This window comes from Leopardus geoffroyi, chromosome B3 (assembly GCF_018350155.1).
Source record: "Leopardus geoffroyi isolate Oge1 chromosome B3, O.geoffroyi_Oge1_pat1.0, whole genome shotgun sequence".
Taxonomy (NCBI): domain Eukaryota; kingdom Metazoa; phylum Chordata; class Mammalia; order Carnivora; family Felidae; genus Leopardus; species Leopardus geoffroyi.
The window spans coordinates 118,484,034-118,510,817 of record NC_059337.1 but is presented as its reverse complement, the minus strand read 5'-3'; the positions used below and the strand labels follow the sequence as shown (position 1 = coordinate 118,510,817).

Genomic DNA, 26,784 nt, shown 5'->3' with positions numbered 1-26,784 from the left:
ACACGAGAAGCTAGGTCATAAATCCAACTACTGTGTGATGTGGCAAAGTAGGTAGACGTGGGAGTGTCATTTAATGCAGACAACATGGCTTGAAAAAAACTTTTATTTACTTTTGTTTATAGAAATTATTTTCTTCCTGGGCATTTTAGATTGCTATTCCTAACCTTGGCCTTCATACGAGGTAAGTGATAAAATGAAAGGCAAAGATACTGTCGAATAAAGATGAAACTGTAAGCACTCAAATGTAAATAAACAAATTACATCAATAATTCAACATAATCACATTTCAAAAATTCTACCATTTATCAAAAATTATAAGCTCACTTTGGCCCACAGTATGCATATTATAATAATAGTTCTTGGGTTTGAAATACATATATGTGAATTTCCCAGTTTCCTTCCTGACACCTAGACTGACCGTTTCTCTGCCTATTTGGGATTCTGTCTCATACTCTTTATATGCAGTGGCATTCAGAGATCAATTTCAACATCCCCTGTCGAGCAATACTATTTCTCAATTTCATATTGTTAAAAGAAGTCTGATATATGACCTGAAAAGATCTGTATCCATTCTGACATAAAAGCTTTCAGTAGTTTTGTGTAGAAAGTAAAAACGATTATAGAACTCATCAGAAAAAGCTGAGTAAATAAGCCTCATATACACACTACTATTTATTAGCATTACAACTTTTTTTTACTTCATATGGAAGAAGACAGTAAGTGTTTAGTTTCATATGATTTGCGAGCTGTTTCTCAATTTGTCCAGCATATACCTAGCACTGGTGCCTGATTGGTACCTGATTAAAAACAGCACTCTCCACAAAATCATTTGCCTCTACTACACATGCAAGTGTTATGGTAAGAACCAGAATAAGTGAAAACAGTTCTCTAAGGAGAAAATGTTCTGGGACTAGCTGGGAATAAAGCCTAGAATATTACAGTCAGTCTCAGGCACCACTTTTGGAAGATTAGGTTATGTTCATGAACATACATAACGTGCATCTATCTGCCTCAAAAAAAAAAAAATGTTTCTCTTTTTAAAGTCCACTTAAAAAGAAAATTACACTGCATTTGTGTACTGTTAGGACAAAATACTAATACAGGTTTCCCTGGCTTTTCAGAAGTCAAGTTACTCCACTTTTACGCAAGACCTACATAGACCTACATTAGCACCTTTTTTGTCCCAACCAAAAGAAATCTGAACAGGATTTTTGCTTTTACGAGAAAAGGGAACATACAGCAAAAATAGCAATCTGCGTTTGTTTTACAGTGAGCCCTTACAGAGGCAGCAGGAGAAGCGCCACCAAGTTCCTTCCTGGGGGACCACACTCAGCATAGGGCCACCACAGCTTTGAACTGTGTCCCTGATTTATCTGGATATATTTTGTGTGTCTGTTAGCAAGACATATTCTAAGATATCAGGTAAGTGTGACAGAGGTTACCTTTGGGCCAGGAATAAATACTCAAAATAATTTCTCCATATAAATTAATGGTTATTGTGTCTTCACTTTATGCCATTTCAGCTTTCATAACGTTTCATAAGGGTGCCCCTGGGTGGCTCAGTTGGCTCAGGTCATGATTCATGGTTCCTGGGATTGAGTTCTGTGTAGAACTCTGTATTTGGGATTCTCTCTCCCTCTATTCCCCACCCCCACCCCACCTGCTCATGCGGATGCCTGCATTCTTTTTCTCTCAAAAATAAACAAACATCAAATGTTTCACAGGAACGCTCAACTTCAATAGCACGGGAAACCTGTACTGAGGACATACCTTAAACTGCTAATCAAAATGTAGTCCCTAGATCAGTTAACACTGGCATCACCCAGAAGCTGGTCAGAAATGCAAATTTTCAGGCCCCCCTCTAGCCCCACTAAATCAGAGTCTACATTGTAATAAGAGCCCTAGCTGATTTAGGTACACATTAAAGTTTGAGAAAAACTACTTCAAACAACTGATCTTTCCTCCATTAACAAATGTACATATTTAATGTTATTTATAGGATCAAATGAGGAAAAAGCATGATTTATTTTCTGCCAGATCAAGAATGATTCTCAAGATTTTCATGTAATTTTACAACAACTTGAATGAATGGGCACTATAAAGATTTCCAAATTGAAATTAATCTATGGGCAAATGGTAAAGATAACCCAGAAAGCTCAAGTAATTTATTAGAAATGTTCTTACGTGTATTCTCCCAAACACTAGAATACACTAGTTTATACATGTCCGATTCTTTATATGCAAATCTGAAAAACAAGAAACTGAAAACCTTAAAGTTTAAGCTTGGTGGCAAACCTGGTCTTGAGTGGATAGGAAACCATTATAAATGATCTTTAACCCAGTGACTGTGATCACTCCTGTCCCACTGCAGAAATGTGATGTATGAGTTTGGGATCGCAACTAAGATCGCAAATCTTAGTGGAGATGTGAAACAGTATATGGTATGTGCCTCAAGACTTGCAGATAGGGACCCTCAAGATAAATACAGTGAAAGAGCTGGAGAAGATAAAAGCAAAAGAAATTAAATCTATCTGAATAAACCTTCATGCTAATGCTGGCTAAATAAACACAACCTAATATGATGCCCTAGAAGCAGTAACACAGTAAGATAGAGAGGAATGATAAACTGTTTGAACAAGGTACAAAGCTGGAGGGATTAATCCGAGAAAAGGCTAATAAATAAATTTGTAGATGGCAAGGAGCATGAACTTTCTGAAAATTTCCCTGGAGAAACCAGAACTTAAAAATGGTAATACTAAAAGACTGTACTCTCCACAAATGTATAGATTAATCCAAAATAAGGCAAATGGCCCCTTTGACCTTCAGTTACTAATACTCATAAAAATCAAGTACATCAAAAATTCAGCCCACATTTTCAAGTTCTGTTTCTAGTATGCACTGCACAATTACAACATGATGCCATTTATTTAACAAGACTCTGAAAGAATGGGTCCCCAAGATCAAATATATACAGTTTTAATATTGGAAATATGTACATAATGGAACCACCTCAAGGTTCAATGTTAAGAACAGTGTTTCAAATTCCTTTTAAGATGTAAAAAAAAAAAAAAATCTAGTAACTCAAGCTCAGTTATGCTTTTATAACAAACCCCACTACCCCCAATTTTTATCTTTCTTTTAAATAAATACTCAGACATGGGAATAACTGCACCTAATTTGTGTTAAGAACTGTTTAAAACCTGTTACATTTTCAGGTAATTTTGCTCCCTGGTGAAATTCTGTTCTACAATAAAGAAAGCCCCATAATATGTCTCTAAGAACACCATCAGTATATTTTTTTAACATTGGTGAGCAGAGGTAAACGAGGTGTGTGTGTGCATATACACTCATAAGATATAAACCTTTACAAAAGTGAAAACAAAAAATTAGTGGTAACTGCCATAAATGATTTACTTTACACCCTTAAAAATAAGATGTAAACTTTGCAAACTGCCATGCTCAATTCCTGTTGGTCTTTTTTCCAGATTTTCCTAGTCTGTAAAATTACCTAATTTTACCTTTTGTTTTTAAAAATGATTTTTTTCATCTATGCTTTGCAGATTAAGGGTTTTTTTTTGTTTGTTTGTTTTTGTTTTTTTTTAAACAAAAGAATACACCAAAATAAAGCTAAGGACCAATTAGTGCAAAAATGCATCAAATAACGTTCTCCAGAATGTAAGGATCTGCCTCATTTCTGAACAATGAAATTAAGGGGAAAACCATTATGATTCATGTTCCCTTAAAAAAGACAGGCTGAAGCAGCCAGCTATCAACAGGAAAGCCCCATTCCATTCACCAAACTGCTGCTGGCCACAAGAGAATACCATGCTCTGGGACACTAATAACCTAATTATCCCAGACATTTGGCTTGGCATAATACCACGTTTCCTTTAGAATTCTACTCTTCAATAAGGAAATGTTTAAGGGAGACCTCCAAAGAAAATTAGGGAAAAGTAAGACATTTATACACATTCACACGAACACATTCATACAGAGATACAGTAGGAATGGATTGTCTGCTAATCTTAGCACTCTAATTTTAAATTCCATGCCTTCAGGAGGGCTTGCCATTTTTGATCAAGGGGTGGGAAAGGTAATAGGTATGATGGGTATTCTTTCAATTAAAATCATTCATGTAGGTTCCTATACAGTACAGTTCAACATTAAGTGCAATTCTGCAAAAGAATTGGGGAGTCATTTTAATATTTACAAGAAATAAATCAGCAGAACAAGATTATATCAGATAGGCTGTGTACAGTAGCTGCGGCTTATAAAACATACCAGTAATTTGTACCTGGTGAGTATAAAGAGAACCAAGGTAGGATTCAGATGTCTTTACAACCAAGGGAGTACACAGGGCATCAACAAATTAGAGGACAAAAAAATTCACATTTTCTACATTGAAAAAAAAAATTACAGATCTCACAAATGTCTTTGAAGACAAAGAAAAAGTCAAAGTCCTCTGAAGGGTGGGAAAGAAGAAGCAATCTGAAACGGAACTCTAAATGTAAAAAGTTTTACTTCACAAGACCAATTTTCTTGGCTTCTGTTTCATATATCAATAATCTCCACATTTTGACTATAAAAACTTCTGCTTCTTCATCAAGTACCTGGAAAAGGAAAAGAAAAAACTGAAAAGACAGTAACAGATATAAAGCAATCATCAGCATCTCCCATTGGTGACTGTAGTTTTTTTTTTAAAGGTTTTTATACATTGACAAACATTTACTTTCATTAAAATGACTTGAAGGAAATCTGTCTAGTGTGAGAAGTGTATTAAGTAGTACAAATAAATTGCACACACAAGGGGTGCCCGGGTGGCTGAGTCAGTTGAGTGACCAACTTCGATTCATGTCATGATCTCACAGTTTGTGGGTTTGAGGCCCACATCAGGCTCTGTGCTGACCGCTTGCTCAGAGCCTGGAGCCTGCTTCAGAGTCTGTGTCTCCTCTCTCTGCCCCTCACCCACTCACGCTTTGTCTCACTCTGTTTCTCAAAAATACATAAATGAAAAAAAAAAAATTTTTTTTTTTAAATTGCACACACAAGAAAAGGCAATGCATTCAGGAAAATTCCATGGCCTATCAAATACTAACACCACAATACTTTGTCAATTCCCTTAAAAAATCCCACACAAAATTTTTAAAAATTCCCTTAAATTTTTCAGTGATGACAATTAATTAAAGAACTCCTGGGGCACCCGGGTGGCTAAGTCAGTTAACAGCTGACTCTTAATTTTGACTCAGGTCATGATCCCAGGGTTGTGGGATCAAGTCCTGCATCAGGCTCTGCACTAAGTGTGGAGCTTGCTTAAGATTCTCTCTCTCTCTCTCTCTCTCTCTCTCTCTCTCTCTCTCTCTCTGTTCTTCCCTATCCCACCCTAAAATACAAAAAAAAAATTTTTTTATTTTAAAAATACTTCTGTTCTTTTGTTTGTTTGTTTGTTTGTTTGTTTGTTTGTTTGTTTTGAGAGAGTGGGACAGGGGCAGAGAGGGGGCTAGAGAGAAAATCCCAAGCAGACTCCACACTGTCAGCACAGAGCCCAACGTGGGGCTCGAACTGACAAAATGCAAGATCATGATCTGAGCCAAAGTCAAATACCCAACCAATTGAGCCACCCAGGTGCCCCAAAGAGTCAATTCTTAAAAAAAATAATAAGAAGAAAACTTAGTCAGACTCCTATGAGCCAGACTTGTCCCACAGTTTAAGAGAAATGTGCACCAACACTAATCAATGTGAAAAATATACCTTAGAAATAATATAGAACTAGGTACAAAATACAACCAAAGTTCATTAGTTTATGTATAATGAGGAAAGGTACAGTTTGAAAAAGCCAGATTTTTAATAAGAACAAAGTACTACTTGAGCTAAAAAAATTCAATTGCGTTTATTCAGGAAATATTTAGAGGGTGAGCTTTTGCAGAACCAATTGACAAAACTAGCTCAATTAGCTGCTTCCTACTCTGATCAACAATGAGCCAGAAAATTAAAACAACATAAATAATTGACTAGTAAAGAGTCTAATTATACTCCGGGGGTAGCTGGGTGGTTCAGGGGATTAACCATCCAAATCTTGATTTCGACTTGGGTCATGATCTCACAGTTCATGGGTCTGAGCCCTGCATCAGGCTCCATGCTGACACTGCAGAACCTGCTTGGGATTCTCTCTCTTCCTCTCTTTCTGCCCCTCCCCAACTCATGCTCACGCTCGCTCTCTCTCAAAATAAAGAAACTTAAAAAAAAAAAAAAAAAAAAAAAGAGCCTAATTATACTCCAAATATCAAAATATTTCAACAGATCAAAATGGATGGACACTGACACGACAGCTTCTCTGACCGAGACTGCAACTCTGCCAAGGCCAAATACTACAACAGTTTTTTTGTTTTTAAAGTTTTACTTTTTAAAATAATCTCTACACCCAATGTGGGGCTCAAACTTGCAAACCCCGAGATCAAAAGTCACATGCTCTTCTGACTGAGCCAGCCAGGCACCCCTAGAACATTGTTTGTTTGAATTCCTTAACTCAGACCCAACTATAAAATCCCTCTCTCAACCCCAAGGATAACCTTTTAAAGAGGCCTGAAGGTCAGGGAAATTCAGATTCTATCTATCCCCAAGGAGGGATCTATTCACATTTCTCCTTTCATCTGAGGATCAGCATTATGAAGTCAACAAGCTTTTCACAAATACTTTATCAAAAATTCTAAACAACAGCTGCATCAGGCTGGCTGGATAACAGAAAACTAATGTTACCTGGCTTTAGACATCATATAGTGCCCAGACACAAAGGAGCTCGACCTGAGAGCTCCCTTTGGTTAGGCACCCCCTACGCCCTTTCCTGACAACTCTGCAGCTAGAAATATGAGCTATTCCAGGGACCTGTCATCTAAGAACATGGCATGCTTGGTGTTTCTTCCCCGACTCATCTTTCTACTCCTGCCTTCCCACTCTGCCTTTTGGACTCCATCACTCTTTATACTAACTACTCTCAAATTCTTTAATTAGTTTTTTCACCTATTCACCTTAACTGTAAACCTGGTGTGTCCCTGAAAGACCCTGACATTCCTGTAGCCTTCTCAGGAAGTTCCTTACTTTCGAAGCCTTAGTCTCAGAGAGGGGAAGCTGCTGGGGCCTCCCTGTTTCTCTCTGCAAACATTATTCTGACCGAGGTTCACGAGCTCTCACTACGCTACCTCCCACTCCGATAACAGCCATCTAGCAAATACCTAGTCTTCCACTCACAACAGATGGAACACTCTAGCTTTGCTTCCTATATTTCTCTTCAATCTCTGTCCAAACACACAGGAATTTCCACTTCTATGTGTATGACCCAGGCAGAAAATTCACGTATAGTCTAAACCAGGACATCAGCTTGACCCCAAAAACTGTCTCTCATGGCAATATTTGCAACACACCATTGTCTGGATCACTTGTCTGATTGTCTGAATACATCACTTCTTTCTTAAACATTCTACTCTCTCACTATAACCGCTCTTCCCACAGTGTCACTGGAACCACCAGCCCTTCATTCATGCAACCACCAGCTTCATTCCGATGTTACTGCCTTCTCTTCCTAGCTTGGAGTTCACAGTCCATTCAACCATTCTCACTTCCACCATCAGTTCTGCTCCTCCTTTCTTTTCTCACAAAATCACAATGTGAAATAAATGCAACTACTGATTTGATTCTAATATTCAAATTACATGTAAGTCAGACTTGAGTTTAACTACTACCTGTCCAAGTGACAAAAGTTACAGAAGTCTTTCCAAGTCTGCTTATTTTATTTATTTAATGTTTTTAAAATTTATTTCTGAGAGAGAGAGAGAGAACAAGAGGGGAATGGGGGTGGACAGAGAGACACAGTACAGAGGATCCGAACTGGGCCCTGAACTGACAGAAGCAAGCCTGATGCGGGTCTCAAACTCATGAATCGTGAGATCGTGACCTAGACCGAAGTCGAACACCCAAACAACTAAGCCACCCAAGCACCCCTTCAAGTCTCAGTTTAGATGGTAATTCCTGTGATGCTTGTCCTAACTGCTCCATCTCCTCTGTTCCCACATCTTTTTTTTTACATACCCCCATGATAACAAGTATATTATAGTATCCGAATTAGTATACCTATCTCCCTGCTACTTCTTTAAGAACAGACCCAGTAAGCACTTAATGTTTTCTAAAGGTATGGATAGATCCAGGATTTATATTTATGATACATACAAACAACAAAGGCAAGGGAGGGAGAGAAGACTGTTAATGTTGTCTAATGACATCTTGACGTGAGTACTTTTTAACTTCTTTTAACGTAGATTCACATTTTAATTCAGACTTCTAAAAAGAAAGATTCTGGAACCAACAAAGGTAAAAATTTAACCAAATACAGAGAAGGTTAGTCTGTTTACAGATATTGATTAGAGTAGTAATAATAAATGTGACTTACCATGGCAACATCATCTAAAATGCTCTGAGGTGAACTATGAGCCATAACCTAAAAGAAACAAATAATCATCATTTTGAAAATGAATTCAAAATTAGCAATATAGTCAAGAAATTTTTAAAGTGCCCTCAAACTAATATGGGAATTTCTTGTGACTAAAGAAACTTTCTATACATTTCTTAATTCCCAGAACCCCACTCTCTTCAATGGAAGTTTTCCACCAGAACTTGGGATCTTGATCATTATACTATGTGTTCTAATTCAAATCTGGAGTACAAATTTCAGTGCTACAATAATTACAAGTGGAAAGGGCAGCCTAAGTTTGCTAGAACAGTAGTGGTAGAAAAATAAGCACCTCCTTGAAATGTAATTAGTTATTCCTTTACAGAAATATAGTGCTTCTACTATAATAACTGCTTATTAACAATAATAAAGCTTTGCCTCCAGGAGACAATGGAAGGATGTAGTATACCTTGGTGGTTAAGAGTATTAAAACTACAAGTTATACAGACTTGGCTCTTACTATGTAACCATGGTCAAGATACAATCTCCCCCTAAGCCTCAATTTCTTCATGTATAAAATGGAGATAACAATAGTAATTTATACTTCCTAAGGTTGTTGGGAGGTTTAAAGAACATAAACTCCCATAAGATGCTTAACACAGTACCTGCAAAGAACACAGCTCGGCACACAGCAAATCAATTAATAAAAAGGACCATTATCATTCTATGAAGGAAACTATTTTGCTCCTCTTTCTAAGGATGGATGACTGACAAACTGATGAGATAACCTATCAGCTGTCTCCACAAAAACCTCCCCAACTTGGGGTGCCTGGGTGGCTCAGGCAGTTATGCAATCTGACTTCAGCTCAGGTCATAATCTCATGTTTCAGGTGTTCAAGCCCCACATCGGGCTCTGTGCTAACAGCTTGTAGCCTGGAGCTTGCTTCAGATTCTGTGTCTCCCTCCCTCTCTCTCTCTCTGCCCCTTCCCTTCCCTGCTCGTGCTGTCTCTTCAAAAATAAATAAACATTAAAAAAAAAAAAGCTTCCTCAACTGTACTTCAGCAGCATTCTAACTGTTAAGACAAGAAGGTGGTGGCAAGGCATTCTTGGGGGCAGAAGAGAGCAAAAGTGGCAGCAGTCAGCAAATGTGTTCTCCTTGACCCTCTGAAATGAAAGCATATGGCATAAGGGTATGAGATAGGGTGGAGGCCATGAAATCTCTTACCTGAAACTACCATAGACTTAATTTTGCAAGACTTTTTTATTTTAAAAAGTGTCTAATATTTTATTTATTTTTTAATGTTTGTTTATTTTTGAGAAAGAGAGACAGAGCGTGAGTGGGGGAGGGGCAGAAAGAGAGGGAGACAGAGAATCTGAAGCAGGCTCCAGGCTCCGAACCATCAGCACAGAGCCCAATGCAGGGCTTGAACCCACAAACCGTGAGATCATGATCTGAGCTAAAGTCAGACACTCCACTGACTGAGCCACCCAGGCACCCCGAAAGTGTCTAATATTTCAAAGATAACACAAATGTTGGGGATGGAGGGAGTAAAAGACTAACCTTAGAACAAACAAAATCAACTAATGTAGCTTCCTCTTCACCTATGTATTCTATAATTTTCTTATTAATCCATGGTCTAATCCGTCGTTCCATCAATATCTGCAAAATAAAGCATGGTTACTCAATTAAAAGAACTTTTTATTACATTTACTAAAAAGTCTAATATGTTAGTGATTTTTCATAAGACTAAAATATAGCATGCTATCATTCACAAGTTGAACTAAGACAGGTAGGTATCAAGATACAATTACTTGCTTCTAGTTTATGAAGACTTTAAGTACCACCAAGAATTTCCTGAATCGTCTACCTAAATTCCTTGACAGGTCAAGATGCCAGCCAAATTATCATCGGTATTTGGCATTAATAGAATCAACTGAGTTTGTATGCTATGATCAAAAACTACTTCCAATAAAAATGAAATACAATTTGCTACTCACAGAATCCACAATAGACCAATCCAGGGGATAAGCAAAGAGCTCAGGTTTGGCTGTAGGGATTTTCTCAATGAGGCTCTTGATGTGTTTGCGCTTTTCTTCAGTGTTTACGGTGCCTTTGGCAGCATTTTTATCATCTTCACCATAATCCAAGGGAACCAGTTTCCGTTTTCGGGGTACATCATCACTGTCTTCATCCTCAAATTTGTTAAAGACACTATCTACAGGGAGTTTCTTTCTCTTCACAGAGTTAGGTTGACCAGGACTATTGGAAGCACCTATAGTAAAAATTCTATATTAGCATGATGACTTCTTCAACTTTCATTTCATTTTACAACCCACCATCCCTCAAGAGCATTGCATAATATACTTTCACAAATCTCAGAGAAAGATCCCAACTGTAAAAAATAACTCACTACTCACAAGTGCTAGAAAATTTAACTTTTCACTTCTTCTCAGAACTTGAGGCAGCTGCAGATATAGGAGCACTAGTAGAACTACGAAAACAATCGTGAGCTAGAAAAGCATTTTTGAGTATTTTTCTATCTACCTACCAAGCAGCACATTACTTATTTTTTTTCCTTAAGGCAAAATTTAAGTGTATACAGGGGGGAAAAATAAAGGAAAGAAGGAAGAAAATGCTAACGTACCCAGTTTAAGACTTAGTCCTATTTTTGGCCTATGTTCCTCAGGTTGTTGTTGATCTGGTGAATTTTCATGAGGAATAATAATACCACAAGGAGACTCATCCCCAGGAGTGTTGGGAGTGGCATTGCCACTGGCAGAGGAAACAGATGGGGCAGAACTGATGGGCCTCAGAGTTGGTTTGAGACAGGGCTTTTGCTCTGGCTCTTCTTCCTCTTCCATGGGTTCCTCTCGTTTTTCTTCTTTTTCTTGCTTTTCTTCTTCCTCTTCCTCTGATTCTGGTTCTTGCTTTATTTGTGGTTGTCTGCGCCTTTCAGCCTCTTGTTCCATCTAAAACCAAAAGATAATGTGACTAACTTTAACAAATCACAACTATACTCAACCAGCTTTTTATTTTATATTATCTTTCAAAAAAATCTTTTTCTTTCTCACTAGGAATAATGAAACATTGCTTGCTTCTATAATCAGAAAGCTTCATCTGATTATATATACCTAAATATACCTAAATCTGTATATTAGGTACTCTGCAAAATGTTTTTTCATTTTTAACATTTATATATACAGTTATTTATACCCTTCAGATAAAACAAAGGTAAATACATAATAGGTGGCTAATTCAAAATGAAAAGATATGTTTTTATATTTTTGTTAAAGAAATTATAGCTCAAAGTTTCATTTTTTTTTTAAATGTTTATTTATTTTGAGAGACAGGGAGAGAGAAAGGGAGAGAACTGGAGGGGTTAGGCAAAGAAAGAGGGAGAGAGAATCCCAAGCAGGCTATGCGCTGTGCAGAGCCTGACGCAGGGCTCAAGTTCACCAACCATGAGATCAGGACCTGAACTAAAATCAAGAGTCAGACGCCCAACTGACTGAGCCACCGAGGCACCCCCCAAAGTTTTATTTTAGAACAGTATAGATAATACATAAGAGGGAACTCAAACCCTAGCTTGGTCATAACTCATTTGTTCTATGGCACCTGGCTGGCTCAGTCGGTATAGCATGCAACTCTTGATCTTGGGGTTGTAAGTTTGAGCCTCACAGTGGGTGTAAAGATCAATTAAAAATAAAATCTTAAAAGATTTTTTCTTTGTTCTTTCTAGGTCATGGCTAAGGGCGGTAGTCACTTTTGTATTCACGAACAGGAAAAGAAATGGGGAGGGTGGCGCCCGGGTGGCTCATTTGGTTACACATCTGACTTCAGCTTAGGTCATGATCTCACGGCTCATGAGTTCAGGCCCCATGTTGGGTTCTGTGCTGACAGCTCAGAGCCCGGAGCCTGCTTCAGATTCTGTCTCCATCTCTCTCTGCCCTCCCTCTCTCAAATCTAAACATATAAAAAAAAAAAAAAAAAAAAATGGGGAAAATTTTTTGGAGTTAAGAGCCTATTAACAGAGCACCTGGCTCACTCCGTTAGTTAAGTGTCCAACTCTTGCTTTCAACTCAGGTCATGATCTCACAGTCATGAGATCAAGCCCTGCATCAGGCTCCAAGCTGGGAGCTGAGCCTGCTTAAGACTCTCTTCCCCTCCCCAACCCACACTTTAATAAATAAATAAAAATAAAGCCTATATATCAAAATGAACACTCTCCCTGAAATCATGAAAGATCCCAGACACTCACTCACACTCTCACTCTCTCACACACACACACACACACACACAAAATAACCATTAAAAGCATTATAAAAACTTGAGTGAATAGATCAATAATTTCTCTAAGCATGAAACAGAAAAACAGGGCAAAAAGATCCTTAACTATGTAACAATTAATAATTTGTGCATGACATGACTCAGCACCATAAAACTATCAACTCACAAAGTAGGACAATGACAACTAAACAATGTAAGGCATTCAAACTCACTGACAGAGAATCAAAACATAAAAATACACCTAATCTGAATGTTACAATAGTAAGGACTTAAAAGACTAACAACACACTACGATGGTCAAGGTATGAAAAAAAGACATAAAGGCTATACACTAGCAAAATTCTGGGTGGAAGATTGTACTCTATTTAAAGGCACATTAGAAAATAGCACGTATCTTATAATCCCATTTACAAAACTTATCTGAGTAGGATATATATATGCCAGTGTGATGACATTTAAAAAGCAACCACAAATCATGGCACCTGGGTGGCTCAGTTGATTAAGCGTCTGACTCTTGATTTCGGCTCAGGTCATGATCTCACAGTTTGTGACTTCGAGCCTAGAGTGGGCTCCACGCTGATACCACAGAGCTTGATTGGGATTCTAGCTCTCCTCTCTCTGTGCCCCTCCCCCTGCTCATGCACTCTCTCAAAATAAACATTAAAAAAAAGTTTACAATACTATTAGCTTCGTAATATATTAAGAACTAAGCGCTTTTCTAAAGTGACACACTGTTCTTTTTTTTTTTTTTAAAGACAGAAAGAACACCAGCTGTAGAGGGAAAGAAAATCTCAAACAGGCTCCACGCCCTGTGCAGATCAGGTCACAGGGCTCGATCTGACAACCCTGGGCTCATGACCTGAGCTGCAATCAAGAGTCACATGCTTAACTGATGGAACCACCCAGGTGCCCAACACAATCTATTCTTAAAAGAAAGGGATATGCTATGTCCTATAACAAAGTCATTTCCTCTTTTTTAAAATGTTTTTATCTGTTTAATGTTTACTTACTTTTGAGAGAAAGAGACGGAGCATGAGTGGGGAAAGAGCAGAGAGAGGGAGACAGAATCCAAAGCAGGGTCCAGGCTGTGAGCTGTCAGTACAGAGCATGACATGGGGCTCGAACTCGCAAATTGTGATATCATGACTTGAGCCAAAGTCAGATGCTCAACTGACTGAGCCACCCAGGCACCCCTGTTTTCCTTTTAAAGTGAAAAGTTGTTCATGAAAACATCTTCAATTTATTTAAGAAATAAAAGATTTCAGGTGGCAATGAGAGAAGGAACTCAACCCACAAAAGTCAGCAAGTGTCAGCGCACATTACAGGAAGGACAGATTTCTATAAATGTTTTCTTAGATGACATTCCTTTAACTTAGGTAATATTCACAGAAATTAAGGAAGAAAACAGCTGGAAGATGTTTAGAATTAAAGTTGTAAATCAACTAACACTGGTGATTTGTATGATAGAATAAAGAAAAAGACAATATCCTCCCCAAAACCAGCAAGATACACGAAACATAAGCTGCATCTCCCTTATAAGAATACTGTTGTGAATGTTATATTATCTCACCCTCTGGAGCTCTGCGTCTGGATCCGGGTGTCCTTCAGCCAGAAGGCGCTGCCTGATTTCCTCTAGCTCTTCCTTCTCTCTTTTCCTGTCCCGTTCATCTGCTTCCATTTCCTTTTCCCTATCACGCAATCTTTTCTGAAGAGCGCTTCCTCTGCAAAAGAAAAACATAACAGGCCTTAACATTCACATCAGCCAATAAACCTAACAGGAGTATCTTCTCCAGAAGTATCTTCTTTAAATACTAAAAGCTAGGGGCGCCTGGGTGGCGCAGTCGGTTAAGCGTCCGACTTCAGCCAGGTCACGATCTCGCGGTCCGTGAGTTCGAGCCCCGCGTCAGGCTATGGGCTGATGGCTCAGAGCCTGGAGCCTGTTTCCAATTCTGTGTCTCCCTCTCTCTCTGCCCCTCCCCCGTTCATGCTCTGTCTCTCTCTGTCCCAAAAATAAATAAACGTTGAAAAAAAAAATTAAAAAAAAATAAATAAATACTAAAAGCTATATGATAAGAGAATGAAAAATGTGTTACTATTCTTTATCTGCAGAACACCAACACCCAAGACAATGTGCTACCTGGTAATGTTTAATAAAGAAACATTGTCTTCTCATTTACCACCATGACTCATTCTTAAGTCATTTTATTTATTTGTTCATTTTTAAGTTTATCTTGAGAGGGAGAGATTCCCTGCAAAAGCAGGGAAAGGGCAGTGTGTGAGGAAGAGAGAGAATCACAAGTAGGCTCAGTGCTTACTCGGGGATCAATCTCAGGAACCATGTGATCACGACCGGAGCTGAGATCAAGAGTCAGCACTTAATTGACTGAGCCACTCAGATGCCTCAAGTCATTTTAAATAAGTATCTAAAACAAGTAGAAAAGCAGTTTTCAGAAGAAAGAAAGCTCTCATTTTGTACTTATTACAGAGAGAAGCCCCGACACATAACTTGTGTTCTTTTGGATGCCAAGTTGTGAAAAATTAATACAAGGAGTAGTAATACCATGAAGAATAGTTCTTTTTTTAATGTTTGTTTATTTTTAAGAGAAAGAGACAAAGCGTGAGTGGGGGAGGGGCAGAGACAGAGGAAGACACAGAATCCGAAGCAGGCTCCAGGCTCTGAGCAGTCAGCATAGAGCCTGATGCAGGGCTCGAACCCACGAACCATGAGATCATGACCTGAGCTGAAGTCAGAGGCTTAACCGACTGAGCCACCCAGTCGCCCCGTTCTTTATCTTCAATATAAATCAATTCTTTCCATAATGGAAAACATCCTAGAAGGAAGTAGTGCAGAATCAACAGAAAACAGAGATTCTCCCTACCCAGCAGTTTATTATATATCCCAGAATGTTGAAATTCTGTAATACTGATTTTACAATTCAATAATTTACTGACTTTTTTTTCCCTTTTCTAAAAAGTCAAATCCTTGGCGTGCACTTAAGTTGCTAATTCCAGGGGCACCTGGGTGGCTGAGTTAGTTAAGCATCCGACTTGGGCTCAGGTCATGATCTCTCAGTATGTGAGTTCGAGCCCCACATCAGGATCTGTGCTGACAGCTCAGAGCCTGGAGCCTGCTTCAGAGTCTGTGTCTCTGTCTCTCTCTGCCCCCCTCCCCCACTTGTGCTCTGTCTCTATCAAAAATAAATAAAATGTAAAAAAAAAAAAATTGTTAATTCCAAAGTTTTAATTATGTGCAGTGAGTATATTAAAATTATACATTAAATGCCTTCCCTACAAGACTGGATCACGTCAGGTACATGAGATTAAAAAAAAAAAAATCACAATATTGTCCACAGTTTCAGGGAAATTATAGTTTGGGATGGAGGAAGGAGAACAAAGCAAACAAATTTACACTACTGTCACAGCACTAAAATTAGAGTAGTTTATTATTATTTTTTAATGTTTACTTTTGAAAGAGACAGCACAAGTGGGGGAGGGCACAGAGCAGGGGAGACACAGAACCCAAAGCAGGCTCCAGGCTCTGAGCTGTCAGTACAGAGCCCAATGCAGGGCTCGAACCCACGAACGGTGAGATCATGACCCGAGCTGAATTCGGACCCTAAACTGAGCCACCCAGGCGCCCCTAAAATAAGAGTAGTTTAGAAATGCCATGGGAACATGACTTTACAGGAGGAGGAAAGGTAGGCTTTACAACCCTCACTTCAGAAAAATATGTCAATTGGGCAGCGGATGGGATGGTGTTTGGTTGGCTTTGTAACATTCTTGAAATCCTTGAAGACAAAAATTTTTAGACCACCTTAAATAGTTATTACTAGCTATTGGGGCGCCCGGGTGGTTCAGTGGGTTAAGCGTCCAACTTCTTCAGCTCAGGTCATGATCTCGTGGTCCCTGTGTTTGAGCCCCGCCTCGGGCTTTGTACAGACAGCTCGGAACCTGCTTCTGATTCTGTGTCTCCCACTCTCTCTGACCCTCCCCCACTCATGCTCTGTCTCACTCTCAAAAATGAATGTTAAAAAAATTTAAAAAACAAAAACTAGTTATAACTTGTTATAAAAACTGGACCTCTTTAAAACACATGAAAAAAGTTAAGCAGTTTTAATACTATTATGGACACCCCCCAAAAAAGATAGAATTGTTGATCTCTTTCCAACAGTTCTCCCCTGTACTCCCCAAAACAACATATCAAGTATAGGGGTGATTACAAGGTAGAACATGCAGATTTTCTTTATTATCCCACTGAGTGAACCTGTCTGCTCTGGTAGGGAACATAAGGCTAATACTAAAAGATGAGCTCATAAAGCAAGGCTTCTTTACCTGTAATATTTGGGATCATCTCTATCATCATCATAATCTTCTAAGAATTCTTTTAGTCGTTTAGCTTCTTTTGCCTGTGAGAAAATTGAAGACAAAGTGTACAAAATTAACATGTGGGTAATGTTAGGTTACCCCCTTAAAAGGTCATATTTGTTAGCCCCTCCTCCTTTCTTGGGAAATAGATTTTTCTCATCCATATCACTTGAATACTATAATTCTCATGTACTTGATATATTTAATTTAAATAACATTAGATATATTCTATCCTTTACTGTTGAAACAAGTCAGATTTAGGACTTATCCTTGCAAAAAGCACACACAGTATGCCACATATAGTATTTACTCCCTGAATATAATCTTCAACATATGGTAATGAAATTTGAGCATACGAAGAAACAAAATTATAAGCTATTTTATAGAATCTATTAATTAAAAAAAAAAAAAAATCTACATTTCATTTGTAGGGGTATTATGCTATAGAAAGCAGTTTTTATAAAATGTAGAATTGAAAATCCAAATCATGTTCACGCATAAAAATCTAGGGGTGCCTGGGTGGCTCAGTCAGTTAAGCGTCCAACTCTTAACTTTGTTTGGCTCAGGTCATGATCTCAAGGTTCATAAGATCAAGCCCCACATTGGGCTATGTGCTGGACATGGAGTCTGCTTAAGGTTCTCCCCACCTCACCCCCGTCACTCCCCCACTTGCGTATGCACACGCTTTCCCTAAATCAATCAATCAATCAATCAATGTAATACCTATCTAACTCTGAGTGCACAAACCATTAAAGTATAGGACTCTCTCTTATTTTTGGAATTTCAAATATAATTATTATATTTAATAGCACTTACAGGTAACAGTTACATAAAGCTATACAATATAAGTAAATAAATATTTACTTAGAATTTATATTCTCATCTATTATATCAACAACTTTTGTATCTACATACAAAACAGATAATGCTAGGCTTCTAAATATAATAAAAGTTCATTATTTTGACTAAAGTAAAATTTTAATAATTTCATCCAGTTCAAATGTTACCTCTGTAAAAACCTCCCTAACCTAACCATCTATCCGTCACAAATTCCTACCCCCAGACAGAATTAGTCATTCTTTCTGTACTCCCTAAATACTGTAAACACACATTTACCATACCTTAAACACTCACACACACAATACAGTAACTACCTACCTAAAGTTAGAAGTAATAGTTACTCTTGTGTGCCCAGTACCCAGCACAAGCCCAAGGCTGGGATATAATGTACACAGAAAATGGGTCAAATAAATGAAAACAGGCTGTCAAGTAGAAACGACAAAATTTACAAATATCTAAATAAAACACAGGATGGTGCATGAGGCACATACTAAAAATACAAACATAAGTTACCAGTCTTGAGGAGTAGAAACTTTCACTTTTTACATCATATACTTGTTACTCGCTTATGTTTATATAATGAGCACGTAACTGCTTTTGTAACTGGACTTTTTTAAAGCTCTCAAAGAATAATAGGAAAATTTTCTCTAGAAAGACAGATTTCAGATTTGCTTGTTAAGAAGCAGAATCACTTCAAATCTATTCCACCATGTTGTTCGTGGCAAACATTTCTTATTTTAATTGTTTCTCACTATGTTATTCTCTTCTTATTTTCTAACCTAGCGATGAGAAAGAAATTCTAGAATGGGAGCACCAATTCAGGAGAACTGAAATTACGTTCATTCTCTGGCATTATGGATCTACTACACAGAAAACCCATACTATCTATCTAGTTGCTGCATGCACCCTCTTTTGGTTACTTACAAATACTCCCTCTATGTTTCATGTTCAAAAGCTATTTGAAAATTCCTAACTTCTGAGAAGTTTTTGGAAGAATAATCTCCAAACTGGAGATAAAGAAACCTTCATGAAATTCTGGCAAAGACAGAACACATGGAACATGCCACTAAAACAAATACTATATAAAATCTTTTGTCATTCTACTTAGTAACGGCCTATGCGAACTGCTTTACTATTATCATTTATCAAATAGCATGAATGCAAAATGTAAGGTTCATTTTTATGATTGTCATGTATTTAAAAGAAACAGAGCATAAGGAAAAAAGTAATTCATAAATACTATATACTGAAGATAATAATTTTGATTTATAAAAACAGAGGTCTTTCTTTACACTGTACGTTAACTGGAATTTAAATAAAAACATCAAGAGGGAAAAAAACCAGGTCTTCTCATGGCACGATTCCCTTCATCCACATATACTACACCAATACAGAACAGTATCAATGCCTCTTCAAATTCAAAATGTTGCAGATTCTTAATCAAAGAATGTTCTATAACTAATCATTTTACACATTCCTCCTCTATGACAGATTTACTTCAGTGGTATTGCCAAAAGGTAATTTTGTTTATAGGCAGCAAAAATGTGAAAAATAAGAGTAAGAAAGATTTTGGTGGTCTGGAATTGTCTGAAGATTACTTGAAATATGTAAAAATTAAGTTATCTATACTGAGAGCTTATACATTTTAATTATAAAGTTACTTCTAATTCTAGTTAATGGTAAAGAATTTGATCTGCTTTTTATTTGAAAAATCACTTATCAGGGGCGCCTGGGTGGTGCGGTCGGTTAAGCGTCCGACTTCAGCCAGGTCACGATCTCGCGGTCCGGGAGTTCGAGCCCCGCGTCGGGCTCTGGGCTGATGGCTCAGAGCCTGGAGCCTGTTTCCGATTCTGTGTCTCCCTCTCTCTCTGCCCCTCCCCCGTTCATGCTCTGTCTCTCTGTCCCAAAAATAAATAAAGGTTGAAAAAAAAAAATTAAAAAAAAAAAAAAAAAGAAAAATCACTTATCAACCTAGAATAATTACCATTTCTCTTCTTCTTTCTTCTTCTCTTTCGGCCTCCTTCTCATACTCCCGGGTTTTCTTCCGTTCTCTGATTTCCCAATTCTTAAGGCGCTAAAAAAAAAAAATTGCCAAAGCTTCACAAATGTAAGCAAAGGGCCCCAACATGTTTGACTAACTTACTGACTAGCAAAGCTTTAAAACTGAAAGCATTTCAAGGTTTGGGAGTTCGACCCCACATCAGACTCTCTGCTGTCAACAAAAAGCTTGCTTTGAATCCTCTGTCCCCCACTACTCTCTCTCTCTGTCCCTCTCCTGTTCACGCTTGCGCACGCGCACACTCTCTCAAAAATAAATAAACGTTAAAATTTTTTTTAATTAATTAAAAAAAATTTAAAGCATTTCCTCAATTTACCTCTTGGTAAGCAGCTTCTTTCTCGCGGAGTTTTCTTTCAAGTTTTCTTCGTTCATAAGCATCCTCTTCATCCTCTTCTCGGTCCCGCTTCTTGTCTTTCTCTCTCTCTCGTTCCCGTTCCCTTTCTCGCTCTCTCTCGCGCTCTCGTTCTCTTTCTCGTTCCCGTTCTCTCTCTCTCTCTCTTTCCCGCTCCCGTTCCCTTTCACGATCTCTGCTCTTTTCTCTACATAAACAAAAGATTTACAAAGTCTGTCAATCCCTCTGTTTTCCTTTAAAACCGAGGGAAAGGAGGACAACATATATTACAAAATACACAAAATCACAGGCCAGAATTTAGCATTTGATTTCTGCAGAACTGTAAACTCCTCTACATTCACCAGAAAGACACAATATAATTCTAGTCCCTAATTCTAAACTGCATTCTAAATTCAGCGTTAATGCTTATCAGTATTTCAGAAAACAGACAAACTCACATATAAGAAATACCAAGGACTGACAAACAAGTTAATAGATAGTCTACCCCACTAGTGATCAAAGAACACAAATGTTGGCAAAGATGTGGAGAGAAGAGCATTTTGGCATGTTGCATAGATAAATTATAACTGTATCTACCAGCAATGAAGTGTCCTCCAATATTTAAGTCAAAGTGATAAAAAAAAATTGCAGAATATATGTAGTATGATGCCATGGATCTCATTAAATACAAATATATGTATGTACATAGTACATAAAACAATAGTTTATGTATTCATATCTGTAGTAAAAATATGCTATTGTATATATGTCAAATTCTCAGTAACAGTTACTCAAGAGGATAATGATTATTCCAGCAGAGGAAGTTAAAAGATTTTAATGCCCACTAAAGATTAAGGACACTGGATTTCTAGTTTCAGCAACTGGTGGACTAAAAGTGGACCTCCTTTTGGTTACAATCAGGTGAAAACCTACAACACAGAAATGTGTTATCTGAAAACCAGCTTGGGGAAAAAAGGTGTTTTTCATCCTTCCCCACTTCCTTCCTTTGTTCATTTTTTCTTTACCTCATTCCTAAATAATTTAAGATGATTCATCAAATTCAACAAAATTAAGGAGAAAAATAATAAAACAAGGTGAAATTAACTAGAAGTCCTAAATAGAGAGTAAATTGAGAGCTGGGCCGGGCGGGGGAGTTGTGGCCATATGGCAGGCTACAGGACCACATACAGACATGAGTGGCTAAAAGCAGTGGTCCTAGAGCTGATTTCCCAGGACATGGGACCTCAATGAAATGGTAAATAGAAAAGATGCCCACCGACCCAGGGAGACAACAGGGACTCATGTCTTCCCAGAACACCGGGTAGAGAGTGGCTGCATTCTGGGTCCGTGTAAATCCTGGCTTCAGACAGTAATTAACTCTGAAGTTGAAAACCGTTACTTGAACCAATGCTTACCTGCGTGAGACAGTAAGCCAGGCATGCTCTGTGGCTAAGAAAATTCTCTCCTCACAGAAACATAAACAGTGTGGAGAGTAACAACGTACAGTTCTACTGAAGCAATCAGCAAACAGTAACTTCCACCAAGCCTTACCTTGATCGACTCCTGTCCTTATTCCGATCCGAGCTCCTTTCCCGATCGCGGTCCCGGTCTCTCTCGCGGTCTCGGTCCCGATCTCTCTCTTTAGTGCGGTCACGATCCCTATCCCGTTCTCGTTCCCGCTCCCGTTCCTTCTCCTTTTCTCGTTCACGTTCTCTTTCCCTTTCTCGTTCCCGTTCTCGCCTTTCTCGTTCCCTTTCACGCTCCCTCTCTCTTTCTCTCCGTTCTTTCTCAATTTCCTGTCTTTCTTTTTCCTTTTTGCCTTTCTCTTCTTCCAGTTTCTAGAAACCAATAAAAGTACTTTTAGAGTTAACTCTGTAGCTCCAGTATTCAGATATTTCCCGGCGCAATGCCCAATATGGGGAACAAAAATAACCAAACCACTGGTACTTTAATATTAAGTACTTGTGGTTTTACTTGGCAAATTAAACTGAAGCAATCACAAGACTATATAGATTGCGTGCAAACCCAGATACTCTACACAGACCAGGAATCTCCAATCTTGGATGCTGGGAGATTGCGTCAAGTGTGGCTGGCCACTCAATGATTACGTAACAACTAAAATGACCATGAGGAATGTGGTGATTAAAAATAATATCTAGAAATACAATCACTTAGCTAAAATGTAATTCCTCTCATTATGAATTTCTGTAAACCAGTGCAACTACTGATTTACTACTGATACTAAATATAACCCCCAGACTTCCCATTACGTAAAAGGTTACTACTTGAAAGTTTTAAAGGGGAGGTGGGGGAGGAGAGTCAGGTCACTGTAATACAAATCTTCTACCCTCTGGTTTGCCCACCCTCCAAAAGATAAGCTGAATTCAGCCAAGATTTGCCCTATTATCTCAATGGAAACATTTACTCCCACCATTACAAGATGGACAGCCCACCAAATACAAAAAGTTTGAAAATACACTCACTTCAAGCAAAAATGTACATAATTGTAATAGTCTCATTTCACTTAATTTTAAAAGCAACATATTTATGCCCATTATGCCTATAAGACAATAAAAATATATCAACAGTGATAAATCCATCCTTGGAAGGAACGATTGCATATGAACTTACAGATGCTGTGCTAGGACATGGATCGCCAACACTGGATTAACCTTGCCTACAAGCTATGTTTCTGGGAGGAAGAGCAAGTACATGGTTCACAAATAAACCAAATAACAGAGTCAGACCAAGTTTGTACCCTGACAAGATTACCAGTGTACCACACGGTTTCTACACAAACTCCGAAAAAAAGAAAAAAAAGAAAAACCCAAACAGGAAAAACAAAACAAAAACAGAATACATTTATCCCTTTGGTTCCATGTTTAGTGTCACCGAAAAGAAATTTAAACTGCAACAATAAAATGTGCATTTTTTTTTGTCTTTTCTCAGTCATGTAAAGCATTTAAAACAACTTTAAAAAGCAATCTTACCTGTCATACTCTTTTTCTCTCGCTCATGGTTCAGAGAACTGACAGAGGATTATGAAAGAGAAGCTAATGCATGAGAAATCAATATATTCAGCTGCTGTGCCAGTCTATATCAAAGGAGAATGTAGGCAAAGCCAAGACTGAATACACTGAAGTTACAAAGAGAAGAGAAAAGAAATGGTAGAAAGAGGACAGAAACTGAAAACTATTTAAAGGGGCAAATTAGAATGTCTGAAACAGTTCTAATGGACTATAAAAATTTGTATTGTAAAATGAGGCTAGACTACACAAAACTTACCTCAGTGTCATACACTTATAAAGAAATGTTTATTTCTGAGATAATAGATACTTACAGATCTATTTTAGCTGTTCCAATAATAATCTCTTTTGTAGGATTTAATGTTTTTGCTTTTGCTTATTCACTGCACTACTTCTTTTTTAGATGTATAGTTCCACTTAATGTAAATAATAATTTGTTTCAGAACTCATTTCAAAAGTTTTGTTCTAAGTAAATGAACAAGTGAGTGAATCTGGACCATACTAAATGCACTTCTAAAACAATCTATATGCAGTAGGTAGACACACACACACACACACACACACACACACACACATATATATTTTAAGACAAACACTAGAGAAAGAGAATATGGAAGTGAGTCTAAAAGGATGTAAGAAAGTAATGAAATAATGAAGAGAAAAGGACAGGAAAAAAAAATTCATAAATCTTACCTTAGTCTCTCTTCAGACTCGTCCGTGCTGTAAATGGACGCCCCCTGCCACGCTGATACCCTGACAGTCCGTGGTTATTTAATAAACTCATACCAAAACATGCAAAGGTTCACTGAGCTCATTTTTTGTTACTGGAGTTTCGAATGTCCCCTTTAACCATACCACCCAACAAAAAGAACTATATTTTGTTTTCATTTTGATCTTTTTTTAAAATACATTTTGGAAATTCAAAACATCCCCACCCCCCCCCAACAACAGTGAAATAAGTCTAAGGCAGTCAAATGCCTGACAGCTTCTCAAACTCTGAAGCAAATATCTTTTGAATTAATTTGTTAAAAACACAATTTCATCATACTTTACCAATGACATGACAGGGTTTAACGAATAACAACAAGGGGGTAAACCACACACACAACCGTATACCATTTTCAAGCTTACTCAGGCCCTGAATTTGCGTATTGAACCTAACCAAAAGTATCCCACAGTATCCCAAAAGTACCCAACTAATGACTTCCCACAGACTACCATTTAAACTCAAAATTAATTTGGGAAAACTTTATTTGTGCTTTTAGATACTTAGTTCCCGGAAAAGCACTGTGTATGCGAGCTAGGGCTGGGCATCTGGATAATAAGTGTTCAGCAGCACTGATTCAATAGCATTAATTGTCAACTTGGGATTTGGAAAGCAGTAAGAAAAAAGAAGATCGTATAAAAGAAAAAATGAACACTTAACACTTCACTGAGTTAAAGATCACTCAGTATTTTGAGTAATAACCAGTAACATCTTATTATCTCTAACATGAAAATACATTTCATGCGATATTTGCATTTTACCGTCCATAAGCATCACCTTCAACACCAGCGAACACTCACAGATGCACTGTCATTGAGAGAAGCTTTCAATAGGCAAAACTCGTGAGTGGGATTTACTATGCACAAATACCCATTTCCAAGCCAGTTACCCCTTTGCATATTTTTCTGAGGGGGCATCCATAAATATAATAAAAAACAGAAGCTCATACTTACATCCTATTCCTTGTTACTTTCCAAGCTGAGAGTTTCATCTTGCATTAGTCACCATATGATCTCTATCATAATGGTGGGGGTCAATGAATAGATTAGCTTTATGGGAATTTACAGTTCTTCCATGCATCTAAAATTTGGTAAGTCTGGTAACCACTGACCTACTTTTTAAAATCTCCCCCTCTCAACTTAAATCTACACAAATATAAATCTTAAATTTCAATCTCGGCCCTAAAGCAAAGGTTTTCCTACGATTAAGTTAAATAAATGCCCCCAGCAATACACTACAGTGTAGGTTATCCTGCTGCCCCACTGAATCTAGTTTAAATCTGATCTTGATGTTTATGTTAAAATCTAAAAGTAAAATTAGCTTTTATTCATACTCAAGTGAGGTGACTGTAGAGTAGTCAGTAACTGCAACAACTAAGCACAATATGTCAAGGACCACTTTAAAATGGTATGGTCTTCTGTTTCTTTGTCTCTATCTAGATATTAATTAACCTATAAAAAGCATTTAAAATTATATTCTAATGTAAGGTTGATTTTTTTTTTTTTTTTTTTGTCTGTTTGCTTTGGATTCTGTAAAAAGTCTAGATTGGTATCAAGTGAAAAAACAAGAATACTACCTTGTGTGTGTCTCTGAATTTGCTGATCTCTCGGGATATCAGATCTCTTTTGTCTTCTTCCATTTCTATAGCATTTATATCCTCCTAAAAAAAGATAGGGGGGGATAGGAGAGAACGCATTATAGATCAATCTACATCAATACAAATATATTAAAACTAGAAGTTAGATATTCTGTACACCTTACAAACAGATAGTAACTAAACAAACAGAACTTATATACTAAGAAATCTAGTGATCTAAGTTAAATAATGAGATGTCAGATGAACAAGAATCACAAATCTGGCCATTAGCAGTAAACAGTGATTGTCAATGTAAACGAACCTTAGTGATGAGTGGATAAGGGATCAGTGGGGCCACTGGAAATCTACGGAAAATCTGCGGAAAAATCCACAAAGATTAAAAAAAAAAAGAAAAAGCAATGAGTTAACATTACTCTGTACAACAATGCTCTGTATGTTTATACTATAAGCAATGCAAGATTTCTGTGACATTTTCTTGATTTCAAATTACTTAATAAAAAAGATTTCACTCACTCTCTTTAATCCCTCCTGTCACCTACCACCTCCTCACCCTCCAATTCCCCCAGGCAATGGAATAAGCAAAGTCTCACTAGCAGGATTTTTTCCTCCAAACCCAGGAAAAAATCATACCAACAAAATTCACCCATAATTCCTGCCATACAGCAGGATTTGATTCTTTCCTCCCAACCCATAACAAACAAATATGTCTAGTAATTTTTTCCCTTCCCATTAACGCTGGAAGAGGAAGAATAAACTCTAAAACATCAACTACCCTATGACTATCAATTCCCATTCCCAACAACTGGCATTTCACTAGACAGGTTTTTAAGGTCACATAAGGAAAAACAAGCCAAGTGATAAAAATGGATTTGTCCAGAAAGCTAATTGAAAATGAAATTCAAAATAAAATAAGGCACTGAAATTCAAAATAAAATGACTGTAACTACCCCTTCATTTTAAAAACTAGAGTGTATGTTTCACAGTACTCTTTCATGGCACATATAATCTATGCACGTAAGATACTTCCAATATTTCAAAAAAATACTCCCCATAATTCTCTAAATTTATCCAAAG

The 26,784-nt window shown here is 37.6% G+C and overlaps 1 protein-coding gene across 3 annotated transcripts in view; it reads right to left on the bottom strand.

Moving 5' to 3' along the window:
* Positions 1-4,176: 4,176 nt before the first annotated feature.
* Positions 4,177-26,784, bottom strand: part of RBM25 (RNA binding motif protein 25) — a 58,277-nt gene continuing 35,669 nt past the window's right edge. For all 3 annotated transcript variants that reach the window (XM_045451465.1, XM_045451467.1, XM_045451466.1), the window contains 12 exons: positions 26,012-26,065; positions 25,690-25,773; positions 21,873-22,159; positions 20,307-20,529; positions 19,916-20,005; positions 17,059-17,132; positions 14,297-14,447; positions 11,084-11,408; positions 10,437-10,711; positions 10,000-10,098; positions 8,438-8,485; positions 4,177-4,610 (listed from right to left, as the gene is read on the bottom strand). In XM_045451465.1, the coding sequence (XP_045307421.1) occupies positions 4,518-4,610; positions 8,438-8,485; positions 10,000-10,098; positions 10,437-10,711; positions 11,084-11,408; positions 14,297-14,447; positions 17,059-17,132; positions 19,916-20,005; positions 20,307-20,529; positions 21,873-22,159; positions 25,690-25,773; positions 26,012-26,065 (1,803 nt within the window). In that variant the 3' untranslated portion in view covers positions 4,177-4,517. The remainder of the gene's footprint in view (positions 4,611-8,437; positions 8,486-9,999; positions 10,099-10,436; positions 10,712-11,083; positions 11,409-14,296; positions 14,448-17,058; positions 17,133-19,915; positions 20,006-20,306; positions 20,530-21,872; positions 22,160-25,689; positions 25,774-26,011; positions 26,066-26,784) is intronic.